Source organism: Chlamydotis macqueenii, chromosome 16 (genome assembly GCF_036417535.1).
Source record: "Chlamydotis macqueenii isolate bChlMac1 chromosome 16, bChlMac1.mat, whole genome shotgun sequence".
NCBI classification, from domain to species: Eukaryota; Metazoa; Chordata; class Aves; order Otidiformes; family Otididae; genus Chlamydotis; species Chlamydotis macqueenii.
The window spans coordinates 15,806,002-15,819,764 of record NC_141571.1 but is presented as its reverse complement, the minus strand read 5'-3'; the positions used below and the strand labels follow the sequence as shown (position 1 = coordinate 15,819,764).

Below are 13,763 nucleotides of genomic sequence, written 5' to 3'. Positions count from 1 at the left end.
TGCGCTTCTCTAGCGCCACTGGAGAGATCCAGGTGCCCCACAGCTCTGCTGTGAGGCAGGTATGAAATCTCTTTTCAGGGGACTGGAAAACTGAGGGGAAAAAAAAAGAAAAACCAACACAAAAGCCCAGGGAAACCGAGGCACTGAGGTGACAGGGCTCTAGTAAGGCAACAGTGGTACTTGATCTTCTCTAATTTTTTTTTGTCCTGAGCTTTACCTCACACTCCTTTCCAGAAAAGGTGAGATTCCTGACAATACTTTGCCTTAAAAAGAAGTTATGGTCAGTTTTGGACAAGAAGCTTCACAGCATGTCCAGGTAAAATTTAAGATTTAACGGAAAAAAAACAAAACATGAAGAGGAAATCTGAGCAGCTGCTTCATCATGACTGCTGGTGAACCCCAAACAGTAAGAACGGAGAGCTATATAAACCACAGCTTAAAAATGATGTATGGTTTATAGTTTCCTATAAACTGCATGATTGAAAATTTCTTTTCTGTCTGACCTCATGCTGGAAATACAGGAGAAGTCGGACAGAACAGTCTAAAAGACCGTGAGGAGCACGCGAGGGCTGCGGCAGGGCAGCGTGCTCTGCAGGCAGGGGAACGCCGGCAGCACCGAGCGCTCCCTCGGCACGGTACCAGGCTCGGGCCCCGAGAACCAGGGAGCCGTTCCTCTTTGGTCAGAATTCATCCCGTAATCTCGGTGGGTGGTCCATGCCAAAGAACGAAGAGGGTTTTCCATGCACATCGCGCTCTCTTTTCACAAAGGCAGTAAACGAAGAGACGCAGTTCCCGATGAAGTGATCGGACTGGCCAAGAATGTACAGATCGATCTGAGGTACTTCTGGCTGCAGGCTAACAACCTTGATCTGCAGGGAAACAAGGAAAGCCGATTGATTCAGTCACCTGTTATTACAATCCAAATAGCCTGGCATGATACCAGAAACAGGCATATACAGCAAGAGGAAAGTGGATTCTGTCTTAAATCACCCCGTGACTCACTTACGAGCAGATAAGTGTCAAAACATTTTTGAAATTCACTCAGGTTTAACTGAAGTCTTTTTCAAGGAAAAATTTACTGCCATGCAGGATAATGCTCTTCAATCTCTAGGAAAGGAAGAGCTTTACAGCACAGATTTTATCGCTATGAGCAAAACCCACTTTAAGACGCCAATATTTGCCTGCGAATCACACATTACACACAGCCGGCCTGCCGTCCGCGGAGCGACAGGCCGGAGCCCGGGGAAGATCCTGCCAGACCGGGTTTCTGAAAGACCTACCTTTCCGTGGAAGAACTGCTGTATTTCTGTCGTGTACGGCTCGGAATCGGTAGCGATATAAACCGATTTAGCTTCCGTCTTTTCCACCCAGAGCTTAAGAGCACGCTTGATCTCTCTGAGGTCCGGCAGGCACATGTCCATGGTAAGAGGGACCGCAGCGCTGCGGTCGTAGCCCACGCACTGGGGTGAAGCCATGAAGTGCGGCCCGGCCGTCCCGTCCTTCAACATGTTGCAAGCGTTTTTCTATTGGAAGAAGAAAAGAGAAGATATCACGTTTGAATGGCACCAGCGTGAGCAAACCCTGCCACATCCCCCAGCTCCGCCAGCAGCGTTACAGCCTGGATGAAAGAGGAACCCCAACGGCACGGCTAACGCACAGCGAGTTACCGACTGCCGGCAGGGTTCGGGCTGTCACCGCAGAAGGACCGCTCCTCTTCGGGCGGCTCCTTCCGCAGAGCGTCAGCCACCAGCCTACGGGCAACGGCGCGGCCTCCCACAGGACCTACCCAGTCTGAGCCAATCCTCAGATGAATTCCAACGTAGGGCCTGACCAGCAGGGAATGAATATAGGCGTCTCCTTTCTTCACCATTTCATCAGCCCACACGATGTACTTCTGGAGGGGCCGGTGCTCCTCTAAGACAGGAAACTGGGCCGGAGCTCCAGGTAAGGCGAGTACAGGGTGCTCAGATGGCGAAAACCTACGGAAAAACAAAACACAGACCAAAACATGACATAACCTCGCGTGCACAAAGGCTACTGCACGTGAACTTGGTGAAGGCAGGAATGGAAACTACGAACACCCCGAAATACGCAGCATCTGCTGCTCCAAATATACCCGAGACGAATCCTAACCATTCTGTCACGCGAACGGAAGAGCGGAGCAAAGCTCGGGTACTGCGCTCTACCTCAGATCTCACAAACGAATCCGTGTGATCCGAGAGACAAAGGATAAGGATCTCAATGAGCTACCAGGCAAAGAGAGCTCCCGTTTTCACCCCAGACTAGAGCAACTCCGTCACCCAGCCTACCAACGCGACTAAAGTGGCTCTGAAAACACGAGGCAACCGGCAAAATACAGTTCGTGATCGGCAACTGAGAACCAAGTTCTTCCTGAGGAGGCATTACGTATGTGATCAGTACACACCGCAGCTCAGCGTTACCGGCTCAGAAATCAGCCAGCCGAACAGAGCGCGCACCCAACGCTGCCCGCAGGAAGACTGCCTCTGCAAATATTTAACGGAAAAAGCACTAAGATTTTTAATTATACTGCTAACTAACCACCTCAATCTCTCCCCGAAGCGCGAAGGCTTCACACACTGACTAACACAACTGGTTTATTGGAGTTATCCCGTAGCGGCATGCCAGCACTTTTCCATCCTCTTGCTACCTTTGGATCCAACGGTCCTTGTAAGCGGAACTGAAGGAGATTCCCTTGAAGAGCTCAGACTTATCAAAATTCACTTGGAACTGATCCCAGAAGGGCCCAAACGGATTTCCATCCTGCAAAGCAAAAACAAGTGCTCCTTCAGCGCACGCGCAGAGCCTGAGAAGCAGACGCAGCAAGATCCCGGGGTGCAAAGCTGAGGAGTTTTTCCGTTACAGGAAGAAAGTGGATGGAACGCAACAGCCTGCTTGTCACAGAGCAGCTCCACGGGAAGGAGAGTGCGAAACACATTCAAGAAAATTAACTGAGAACTAATGCAAACGATGTTTTAAAAGAACAAGAACACCACAGCTCTCAAACTCGTATTTAAGAGAGGCTGCTTCAAAACCAGCAGAGCCCGGTACCACAGACGCAAAGGGGCCGAGACCGGGAGCAGACACGCTTTGTTGTTACAGTTCCGCTCTCCTCGAAGTTGCAGTCAAGTCTGAAGCGATAAAACCTAACTCACACCAAGACCGTCCTGAACCCCAGGCGTTCGCGGACAACGAGCCGAAGGCGGCACAAGCCACACCGAGCGGCGGTGAAAGGAACGCCAGATGGGCTGCTCTGGGGTGGAAAACTCCGAAATTTGCAAATCAATGACCCGAACGAGGCAGTCATTCCCCTCGGAACAGGAGCAGGACTAAACCGCGCCCGCGGGGCCGCGGGAGCAGCTCACCTTCATGGGACAAGTGCTTTTGTCCGCGCTCCTCCGAGCCGCCGCCTCGAAGCAGTAGGCCACCCTCTTGCCAGGAGGCCAGCGGGCGGGCGCCAGCTCCTCCATGAACTCCTCCAGGCTGATCACGCGGTGGTAGCGCAGCAGCGGCTCCAGCCTGAAGTGCTCGGCGTAGGGGACGTGCAGCTGGGGGCGGCCGGGCCGCCTCACCACCGGGCCTGCCCCCTCCTCCGGGAGGCCCCAAGCCTCCCCCCTCCTCCCCCCGCGGGACCCCAAGCCTCCCCCCCTCCTCCTCCCGCGGGACCCCAAGCCTTCCCCCTCCTCCCCCCGCGGGACCCCAAGCCTCCCCCCTCCTCCCCCCGCGGGACCCCAAGCCTCCCCCCCTCCTCCCCCCGCGGGACCCCAAGCCGCCCCCCTCCTCCCCCCGCGGGACCCCAAGCCTCCCCCCCTCCTCCCCCCGCGGGACCCCAAGCCGCCCCCCTCCTCCCCCCGCGGGACCCCAAGCCTCCCCCCCTCCTCCTCCCGCGGGACCCCAAGCCTCCCCCCCTCCTCCCCCCGCGGGACCCCAAGCCTCCCCCCCTCCTCCTCCCGCGGGACCCCAAGCCTCCCCCCCTCCTCGCCCCGCGGGACCCCAAGCCTCCCCCCTCCTCCTCCCGCGGGACCCCAAGCCCCCCCCCCCCTCCCGAGGGACCCCAAGCCCCCCCCCTCCTCCCCCGGGGCCCCGAAGCCTCCCCCCCTCCTCCTCCCGCGGGACCCCAAGCCTCCCCCCTCCTCCCCCCGCGGGACCCCAAGCCCCCCCCCCCCCCCGAGGGACCCCAAGCCCCCCCCCTCCTCCCCCGGGGCCCCGAAGCCTCCCCCCCCGCCCGCCCGCCGGGGCTCACGTTGGTGTAGGGCGGGCGGTGGTGGCGGTACTCGATCCAGGGCGGGACGGCCAGGGTCCGGTTGAGGTCTCGGGCGAAGGCCAGCGCTCCGAGGAAATGCTCGGCCTGGTTCCCAAACCGGCCTGAGAGAGCGGGGGGGGGGGGGGAAGAGAGCGGGGCTCAGCGCGGGGCCTCCCAGCGGGGGCCGCCCCGGGGGCTCCGCCGCGGCGGGAGCGCCTCACCCATGCAGGGGCAGTAGAGCAGGTAACCGGCCTCGTCCCAGGCGGGCGCCGCGCCGCCTCCCGCCGCCACGGCCAGGACGAGGAGGCCCAGGGCCGCCATGGCGGCGCGGCGGAGGCCGAGCGGAGGCGGCCCCATCCCGGCATGCCCCGGGGCCCGCCGGAACGGCGGGGAAGCGGCCACCATCGAGGCGGAAACGGGAGGGCGACGTCACTCCCACAATGCCCCGCACAATGGGGCCGCCGGGGCCTGGGCCGGAGCCGCGCTTGGCGGGGCCCGGGGGAACGGGGTGAGTGCGGGGCGGGGGGGAGGAGGGGAGGCGGCACCGGAGGAAGGGAAGCGGGGGGAGGTGAGGGGCGGCGTCACGGCAGCCCCCTCCCCTCGGCGGCGGGGTCCCCTCAGGGGAGAGGGGGGCGTGTGAGGAGGAGGAGGAGGAGGAGGGGGGGGGGGGGGGGGGGGGGCGTAGGCCGGGCCCGCCTCTCCCCCTCCCTCCCCTCGGGGCTGCGCCATGGTAACGGGGGGGAGCGGCACGTGTGCCCCCGGTGGCACCGGTCGGGCCGTGTCCTCGGAGCCGTCCCCGGGGGAGGGGGCGCCCGTTTCCCTCTTGGTGCAGGCGGCGGGGCTGCCGGTGGCGGGGGGCCGAGTTGCCCCTCCGGGCAGCCCCGGTCCCAACCAGCACGGCCACGGAGGGGTTTGCAGCCACTTCGGGGCTGAGCAGGTGAAAAAAAAAAGGGTGTTTTTTTTTTTATAACATAAATAAGTCAGCCCGGAGCCGTGCTGGTGTCTGGGGCTGTGCAGGTGGTGCAGGTGGGGGCTTTGGGCTTTTCACGCCCCCCTCCGCCGTCATCTCGGGGAAGCGGAGGGTGAAAAAGGAGCTCGGTCGGCTGGGAAAGCCGATCCCCGGGGGTGGTGTGTCCGGTTCCGTGCTGTGGGGAAAGGTGCAGCAGCTTTTCCCTGGGCTTTGAAAAGAAACGCAAGCTTTACACGAAGTTCTTCCCGCAAAAGTGAGCAGGAAGGGGAAGCTGATGTGGAGGCTGGAGCCTTGAGTTCGGATCTGTCTAGGCATGGCCAAAGTCACTCAGGGCAAAAAGGTAACGGTTTTCGTAGGAGAGACCAGGGAATCGTAATGACATGCGAGCTGGTGTGTGCGGCTGTAGGAAAACTGTAAAAAAAAAGGTCAATGCAAGATGTGTACGGAGCTGGGAGAGTGATTTTTACATCCAGAGGTGGCATTGGCAAGGCTGGTTACTGCGCCTGGGTCTGGTATCCACTCTGTTTCTGGATTAGAAAAGTCACGAAAGTGACCCGAGGTCCTGCAGCGTGCTGCAGTCGGGGATCGGAGCTGGGCTCGGTGAGAGCGCTGCAAACACACAGCTCACGCAGAGAGTTTTGTAGCCAGGCCTGAGCTGTGTTGTTGACCTTCCTCTCCTGCTGTGTTTTGCTGATACTGTGCAAGACCCTCATCTTGTTTTTCCTTTCTTATTCTGCAGCTGTCAGAGTGTCCTACCACACGCATTTGAACTTAGAAACAGGCTCAATAGGTCAAGTCCTCTTTCTTGCTAGAACCTTAAAATTTGAAAGGCAAGTTGATGAGATTTCGTATAGCAATCAATTACAGAAATTATCCTGTCTCAACTCATTTGTGTTTGAGTTTCTGAAGGTGATGGGCGGTTTCTGTGCCTTACTGCTAAAGACAGCAAAATTCACAGTCTGTCTTCTTTCAGGTAGCTTTGAAACTGGCACGGATGGCCGAGCTTGTTCAGAGGGAAAGCAGCAGCTACCTGGCGCGAGTGGGCAGAGGCTCCCGGACCGCGTGCCCGGCTCTGAAGCGGGAGGTAGAGCGCGTTTCTCTTTTCCAGCACACCTCTCGTACAGAGGTGAACTGTTCAGTCCTAGACCCCTACAGAGGAGGGCTGCGCTGAGCACCCCGAGGGGCAGGAGAGCCGTCGCGTCACGCGGCGCTGTACCAAAGCGGCACCTCAGCAGTTCTAGTTTGTTATTGTTCTGCTCTGCCTGAGCAGATTCAGCCCGCACAAAACCGAATTCCATTCTTAATGGGCACCTCCAGACCTCACGGGGACGCACTTTGTCGGAGTCGTCCCGTTTCCCGGTGTTTTCCGTCCCGAGGGAGCCACTCTCGGCGCCGCGCGTGGCGGTGCAGTTACGGTTGTTGTTATTTCAGCTGTTCATAACGTTCCGTGGTGCCCTTTCTTACTGGGGGGTGGCGAGTTCCCTCGTAGTTGCACATCCTGCCCACAACTGGCACTCGTGGTGATGTGCAGGCAGGAAGTTCGTCCCTCTGAAGCAATCATGGAGTGAGAAAGAGCTTGAGGGTTTGATGCTATTTTAAGAAGAGTTTCTCAGGCAGCTAAATTCAGTGACAGAGATCTTTTCTGAGGTTTTTATTTCAGCTAACCGTTTACCAGTTTAGCTGTTGGTAGCACCCTGTAAAAATGCAGTACTTTACCAACACGACAAACACAAGAACAACCCGCTAAGAGAGAGTAAGGTGGATTTTCACCAACATGAAAGCCAGCAGAGCGTACAGGAGGTATATTTTGTTGAACGGGAAACAGTCTGGGCTTCCATTATCAATGGATGAGGGTGTAAAAGAAAAAAAAAAAAGAATTTAAAATTGCTCATTACTATAGAAAACTTGCTAATCCAGAGAGGCAGAACCTGCCCCACGTTAGAACAGTGGAAGTGCAGTGACTAGTCACACCCTGAAGAGAAGCAGCGCCTGTGGCCTTTGTGGAAACGGTGTGATGTTGCTGATAATAGCAAGTTTCTTCCCCAGCCCTGCTGACCTGTGTGGTAATTCAGATTGCTTTGCTAGGAGGTGCTCTTACTCCTGCACCAGGGCGGTAGCAGAACGGATGGAAAAAAAAAAACAAACAAACAGATGGATGGTAGTAAAATGGGGGGGGGTGGTGGGGGGGAAAGAGAGAACCTTACTTTCTGCGAGAAGCTCTAGAAGGGAGTTCCGTGTGAGCAAAGATCAAGAGCAAGTGAGAACAGACTGTGAAGAACATGAAAAAGGGGATGAGGAGCAATGCACGGAACACAGGGAACGGTGAGGTATTTGGACCTACAAAGAGACACCTACCTGCAACATTTCAGGAGCAAATGCCTGTAGCAGGTAACACCGGCTCTTAAGAGTAGTAAAGATGTCACTCAGGAAAAGCTTAACACAGTTTTATTCGGGGAATAAGGGAGAAAAGAACGAAACACATTCTGGAGACAGGGGTTTCCCGTGTCTGTGAACACGCAGCGTAAGCATCTTCACGCGTTTGTAATGCTTGGTGAACGCTGACACCTGTCCGTATGCGCGGGTGAAAGACGCAGGGTCTTAACAGCAACCCTTCTGTGATTTCAGATGAAGGTGCTTTACTGTTAAAGCAGTTTACTGTACTCACAGAGGGTTCCAGCCGAAAACCGCACCGCGACAACATCACGGCGAGACGCCTGCAGGCTCGAGTTCTGCTTGACATGGCCATGTTCTACTAGGCCTGCCATGACGGCATTTTTTCCCAGTGTTCCCAACTGGATTCAAGATGCAAAGCAGGAGGAGGAAGAGACAGGCTGGAAATTAGTCCCCAGACCAAGAGGTGAAGAGACCGAAAGTCAGGGAAAATGCCAATGTGAAATATCGGAGACCTCCTTCAATAACGTGGACAAGCTGAGAACTCACACGCTTTCTCACGCGGAGCAGAGACCTTACAACTGCCCGCAGCTGCACTGTGGCAAAGCCTTTGCTTCCAAGTACAAGCTGTACAGGTAGGTAACTGCTGAGCGCCTCTGCCGAGCCGCGCTGCCCTCCCAGAGAGGGGAAAACCCCTCCGTCGTGTTTTTTTTCGCTTGAATTTCTGAGAAGGTGGAGGAGGGGGAATGCCCTCGTTACCTTGCAGAGCAGCTGAGCCCCAGGCGTTACCATACTCGGCCTCTCTTTAAGCACCTTCCAGAGCACCTCAGATAGTACTTCATCCTGAGCTCAGGCTGTTGTCTGTTTTACTAACGAGGAAATAGGAGCAGAGAGTGAAGTTCACAGATTGAAAGACAAAATGCAAAGCAAGAATAGCGTTCACGTTTCCTAAGCCCTACCTGTAACTTTAATCACAGGAGTATTTCTGTGGCAGGTGTTCTAGCATGACGAGTACAGTTCCTGTTCACGTACTGAAGCGTAGCAGAGAATCATTAAATGATGGGAACTCGGAACTGGATGAGCCGCAGCGTCAGAGGGTGTAGAATACCGAGGTGGAATCAGCCCACAGCGGCTGTCCACAGATGTTGCCAGTCTGATGCCTCCTGATGAAGTGAGGCCGTCTCGCCAGCAGACGAGCGTTTCTCCTCGCACACTGCCAAGGTTTTCTCTGTCGTTTCCCCTCTGATAGCCTCGGCAGAGAGAACAGCGGGAGTAGACGACTGGCGTATGCCTGTGCGGAGGTGACGCGTTCTAGGGAGCACGGGCCCTGCTGAGACAGGCTCTGGAACTGCTGCCTGAAACGCTGTGCTCCTGCGCACATGCTTTAGTGGCCGTCCCGGATTTTTGTGGCAGAAAGTGTAGAACGCAAGAAAAACTTTGAAAAAGTAGCGCGTGTTCTCTTAGGGGTTGGCGCTGGTCTAAACTTCCCTGCTTTTCTCCCGAAGGCATATGGCCACACACTCTGCTCAGAAGCCTCACCAGTGTATGTACTGCGAGAAGATGTTCCACCGGAAAGATCACCTTCGCAACCACCTCCAGACCCACGATCCCAACAAGGAGGCTCTCCACTGCCCGGAGTGCGGCAAGATCTACAACACGAAACTCGGCTTCAGGCGACATCTGGCCATGCACGCGGCTGCCAGCGGCGACCTCAGCTGCAAGGTATGCCTGCAGACGTTTGAAAGTACCCAAGTCCTGCTGGAGCACCTCAAAGCTCATTCCAGGCGGGCTTCTGGTGGAGCGAAGGAGAAGAAGCATCCGTGTGACCACTGTGACAGGCGCTTCTACACCCGGAAAGATGTGCGGAGACACTTGGTCGTGCACACGGGGCGGAAGGACTTCTTGTGCCAGTACTGTGCTCAGAGGTTTGGGCGGAAGGACCATCTGACCAGGCACATGAAGAAGAGCCACTCCCAGGAGCTGCTGAAGATCAAGACGGAGCCGGTTGACATGCTGGGCCTCCTAAGCTGCGGCTCGTCTGTCGCAGTGAAAGAGGAGCTGAGCCCCGTCCTGTGCATGGCGCCCAGAGACATGATAGGTGGTAAGAGCTTCCCCGGCGTGCTGCCTGTGGGCATGTACGGCACGCACCTCCAGACCATGCCGAGCTCAGGGATGCCCCACTCTTTGGTTCCTAACTCTCTTCCAATGGGAATGAGCTATCCTCTGGAGTCTTCTTCTCCCATCTCCTCCCCACCGCAACCTCCTCCAAAGTATCAGCTTGGATCTACCTCATATTTGCCTGAGAAACTACCCAAAGTAGAGGTGGACAGCTTTTTGTCAGACTTCCCTGGCAGCCTGTCTCTCTCATCTGGTGAGCCTCAGTCCTCTTCGCCTCAGCCGCCCCCCCTGGATGAGGCTTTGCTTTCCAAGAGCCCTGCTAACCTTTCAGAGGCTCTCTGTGCTGCTAACATGGACTTTTCTCATCTTCTTGGCTTCCTCCCCCTAAATCTTCCTCCTTGCAATCCACCTGCGTCGTCGGGGGGGTTGGTCATGGGCTACTCACAGGGGGAGACCCAGCCACTGCTTACCACTTTGCAACACCAACCTCAAGAATCTCCTGGAGCCGGGGCCTCGCTGAACTTTGGGCCCCTTCATTCGTTGCCCCCTGTCTTCACCTCCAGCTTGAGCACAACCACGCTGCCACGTTTCCACCAGGCATTCCAATAAGCTGAAAATAGCACTGGAGAACAGATCTTTCATCGCCCTTTTGTGGAGAGCCTTAAAAACGCACAACTCTTACTCCCCTTTGGGGTGTGAAAGCTTTGCAAAGCTGTTTCAGACAGGAGGTTTCTGATCTCTGGAGGGAGCACTTGTAGACTGGAACAGCAGATATCCCCGTGCAAGTCCCAGTCCTGTACAGCGAAAATATTTCAGCTAATAGACTGGATATATTTTATCTAATTTTTAATCTGTGAATCAGGAGCCGCGCTTAGCACTGACCTTCCCTGAGATCCTGGAGCTATGTTCCTCTTTGGGAAAGGACTGTCCCTGAGAAGGAGTTGAGACTCCTTCATCTTGGGCTAAACTTTTGAAGAGTCCAGCTTCCATTTCGTGTTATCACACTGCAATTCCGGCAAAACCGCCAACACCTCCGCACGGAGAAGAAGTCAGGATACCCGCTCTGAATGAAGCCAAGAGGGAGGAGGCTGTCCTTCCCCACTACCTCTCACCCGCCAGCGAACCCGGCTTACCCCCCCGAACACCGCTTACTCCGCAGCAGTGTTAAGCGACAAGACCGTTTACATGGTGAATTTGGAGATGTCACCTCGTTCTTTCTTGCGGAGCCGTTAGGTTCAACTCATTACAGTGAACGCTGTTTACACAACACAAATCTGTTTCCGCCATTACAAAAATAGGAGGCACCAGGATACGCCGGATTTCTCCCTGGTGTAGCTAGAACACTGTTTACACAACAAAGTCAGGTTGCACTGAGTTCTCTTCACTGATCGTGTTCTTCCCCCATGGGGAAATTCACTGCTTTTTGGACCACTTCAGTCTCTGCTGCCGTAGGCAGCAGCTTCCCGCCTTTCCTCTCTGGCTATCGGCGTGTCAAGGGGATGGAGCAGCTCGCACAGCTCAGCTCGTTTTTGTGGTGTTCAGATAAATCTCTCCCGGAGGCAAAGGGATCGTGCGTCTGTCCTGGACACCGAAGCATGGGAAAAAGCTCGGGTAGGAGCGCGGGGCCGGCAGCACGGAGCCCTGGATGAGCTCAGACTGCAGGCCCTGCGCTGTAGGTTCCCCTGAGATCGGGAGCAGAGTGTGAGTTTCTAGGGGGTGTTTTTGTTTGGTTTTTTGTTTTTTTGTTTTTTTGTTTTTTTTTTTTTTACCGCAGCAGCTCAGTGAGGTCAGTACCCTTTGGGCTTATCCATCAAGCAGTCTCAAGAGAGATTGTTTTACCTCAGTCCTAGGGTGGCGACGTCCAGGAATCGGGAGGAAAAATTGTTCCCAGCTTCATGTACGCTCTTCCGGTGTATTTGAAGCCTTTTTCCCAACACTAATAGTTCCACCAAGCGCTGAGGGTTGGGCCTGCACTCACCCTTTCACCTGGGATTTGGTTCCGCTGGCCTTTTTGTTCTCTCCTCGAGCTTTGCCCCCTGAAGGTGAAGCCCTGCTTCCCTTGCTCCCTGTCCCGCCCGTTCAGTTCTTCCGTGGCCGCCTGCCTGCTGAGGGGTTGCGCCGGTGAAGTGGCAGCCAGCCGCTGCTGCCGTTTCGCATCTGCATCGCCTCCTGCTCTCGTTTTCCTGGGCGCCTGCACCGCAGAGGGCAGCACACGGAGGGCGATCTCGCTGTACGTTGGTGCACGTTTGTGAACACAGACACGCAGATCTCCGAACCTCGGCACAGAGGAACCGTTGCAGGCCAACATAAACCAGGAAATCTGTCGATACTGTTCTCCATAAATCTAGCAAATGCAAAATCTACCTCTGCTCTGCTATCTCAGCTCCGTCAGCGAAGCCAGATGCTGTCCTCCCTCGTCTCCGCGGAGCACATCCATCGCAGCAATCCCTGTTCCTTTCTGCTGAGCCATGGGTCCCACAGCGTGACATCAGCTGTGCCTCGTCTGTTCACAGGCTTCTCCCCTTCCATCTTACTCATGAATTTTATTTTTAATTTAGCGTAGTGATTCCTCCCAAAATGACTGTTTAGTGATCCACTGATTCTCCAGAACATAGATCAGTTGTTTTAGGTTAGCCAGCAATGCTGCAAGTAATACTTTTGTATCAAAATGTAATATAAGATTTATTTACCTCAGCAATATCCTGTGGCAATGCTCTCCCCGAGTTAAATGCAGTACTTCCTTTGCTCCACTGGAAAACGTTGCCTTTCGAAGCTCGACGAGTGCCTTCTTGTTCTCTCACACAGAAACGGTAAACAGGGCGTTTCAGCTCGTCTCTTTACCGTCGTTGAATACCTCAGCCCTGTCTGCTGTTGCTTTTCCCTTTGCAAATTAAAGAGTTTCACACTGTTACTGATTATATGCAAGCCTTATTCCTGTCTTCAGCTGAGATAATTTTTTTTTTTTTTTTTGAGAAATAACTGGTCAGAACTGATCACTTACTGCAAGTGAGGGTTGTCAGATTTATGCAATGCCATCGTACGCCTTCTTCCGTTTCGGAACATCCAGCTTTCTCGCTTTTGCCTGCATTGTACTCTGAACAGATGTCATCACTGGAATTTCTTTAGCAGCGGTAGCTAAACTTAGAGCCAGGCATCTTTTTCCTACCAGTAGTCTGTCAAAGAATAAATGGAATTCATTTTGCTATTATTTGCACGTGTGATTTGCTTTCCACAGCTATGCTAACAAGCTGAACTGCAGTAGCATTTGTCAATGAAAAAAGTTTAAACCAGCAAAGGGAGCGTGTTCAGAGACAGCACGCTGGAGCTGCTGCCAGGTGAATGGATCTGAAGTTCCCGTTCCACAACGGAGCTTGGCATCTGCAAGTATTTTGTCAGCCAGTCTAAAACTAATGAGGCTACTTCCACTTGAAATGCTAAGTATAGAAGTCACAAAAATTATTTCCAGAAGCTAGGTAGCCAACAAATTTACCTGGTTCATAAGAAAAAACTCTGAGCATCTAAGATAGACCACTTAGGAATCTGAGTTCATCAGGAGGTACGTACCGAGCTGTTACGAGGATCAGTAGAAGTCAGCTTGGACCAGCTCCTGCTGGTGCGACTGTCGGTGAAATACAACGGTAACGTCGCCGTGCTGCGAGGACGATGGCTGCCGCACGGCCTGGAAAACTGCGCTGGTGTTTCCGCGCAGGGCTTTGTGCCTAAGGGGATGGCGGCTGTTACGCTAGTTAGGCGATATGGAAAAACAGTTTCGTCCCAGAAAAGTTTTTTGTTTTTTGTTTTAAATGAAAGTTTAGGGATGTTGAAGTCAACATGCCACTTTCTCTGCCAAGATGATTATTAACGTAGGGAGCAGGAGAGCGCAGGGAAGGGCGGTGAACGTGAAATTGTACTTTCCTTGTATTTTTCCCGGTTCTCAGAGAGGGGAGTCCCCATCTGAAGCTCTGGACGCAATCCTGCCTGACACCTGCCCAGGAGGAGAGGGCAGCGTGGTTTAGAGCCTGG

The 13,763-nt window shown here is 54.6% G+C and overlaps 2 protein-coding genes across 4 annotated transcripts; one reads left to right on the top strand and one right to left on the bottom strand.

Moving 5' to 3' along the window:
• Nucleotides 1–436: 436 nt before the first annotated feature.
• Nucleotides 437–4,668, bottom strand: POFUT1 (protein O-fucosyltransferase 1). Its single transcript, XM_086760404.1, has 7 exons — nucleotides 4,483–4,668; nucleotides 4,262–4,383; nucleotides 3,384–3,566; nucleotides 2,669–2,781; nucleotides 1,787–1,979; nucleotides 1,281–1,523; nucleotides 437–869 (listed from the first exon to the last, which is right to left on the bottom strand). Exons 1-7 carry the CDS (start codon nucleotides 4,664–4,666, stop codon nucleotides 681–683), a joined length of 1,227 nt encoding a protein of 408 aa, XP_086616530.1. The 5' UTR covers nucleotides 4,667–4,668; the 3' UTR covers nucleotides 437–680.
• A 2-nt stretch (nucleotides 4,669–4,670) lies between these two features.
• Nucleotides 4,671–12,945, top strand: PLAGL2 (PLAG1 like zinc finger 2). 3 transcript variants are annotated; one of them, XM_086760401.1, is made up of 4 exons: nucleotides 4,671–4,769; nucleotides 6,205–6,315; nucleotides 7,857–8,257; nucleotides 9,128–12,945. In XM_086760401.1, exons 3-4 carry the CDS (start codon nucleotides 7,995–7,997, stop codon nucleotides 10,347–10,349), a joined length of 1,485 nt encoding a protein of 494 aa, XP_086616527.1. In that variant the 5' UTR covers nucleotides 4,671–4,769; nucleotides 6,205–6,315; nucleotides 7,857–7,994; the 3' UTR covers nucleotides 10,350–12,945. The 3 variants fall into 3 exon arrangements, with proteins under 3 accessions (XP_086616527.1, XP_086616528.1, XP_086616529.1); XM_086760402.1 differs by having other exon boundaries at nucleotides 6,205–8,257; XM_086760403.1 differs by lacking the exons at nucleotides 4,671–4,769; nucleotides 6,205–6,315 and having other exon boundaries at nucleotides 8,174–8,257; nucleotides 8,617–12,945.
• The last annotated feature ends 818 nt before the right edge of the window (nucleotides 12,946–13,763 follow it).

Coding starts and splice junctions, on each gene's coding strand:
- POFUT1 (XM_086760404.1), bottom strand. CDS start 4,666: ATGGTGGCCGCTTCCCCGCCGTTCCGGCGGGCCCCGGGGCATGCCGGG. Junction 4,384..4,482: donor GCTCTACTGCCCCTGCATGG/GTGAGGCGCTCC, acceptor CCGCTCTCTCAG/GCCGGTTTGGGAACCAGGCC. Junction 1,524..1,786: donor TGAGGATTGGCTCAGACTGG/GTAGGTCCTGTG, acceptor TTCTTCCAATAG/AAAAACGCTTGCAACATGTT.
- PLAGL2 (XM_086760401.1), top strand. CDS start 7,995: ATGACGGCATTTTTTCCCAGTGTTCCCAACTGGATTCAAGATGCAAAG. Junction 8,258..9,127: donor TCCAAGTACAAGCTGTACAG/GTAGGTAACTGC, acceptor TTTCTCCCGAAG/GCATATGGCCACACACTCTG.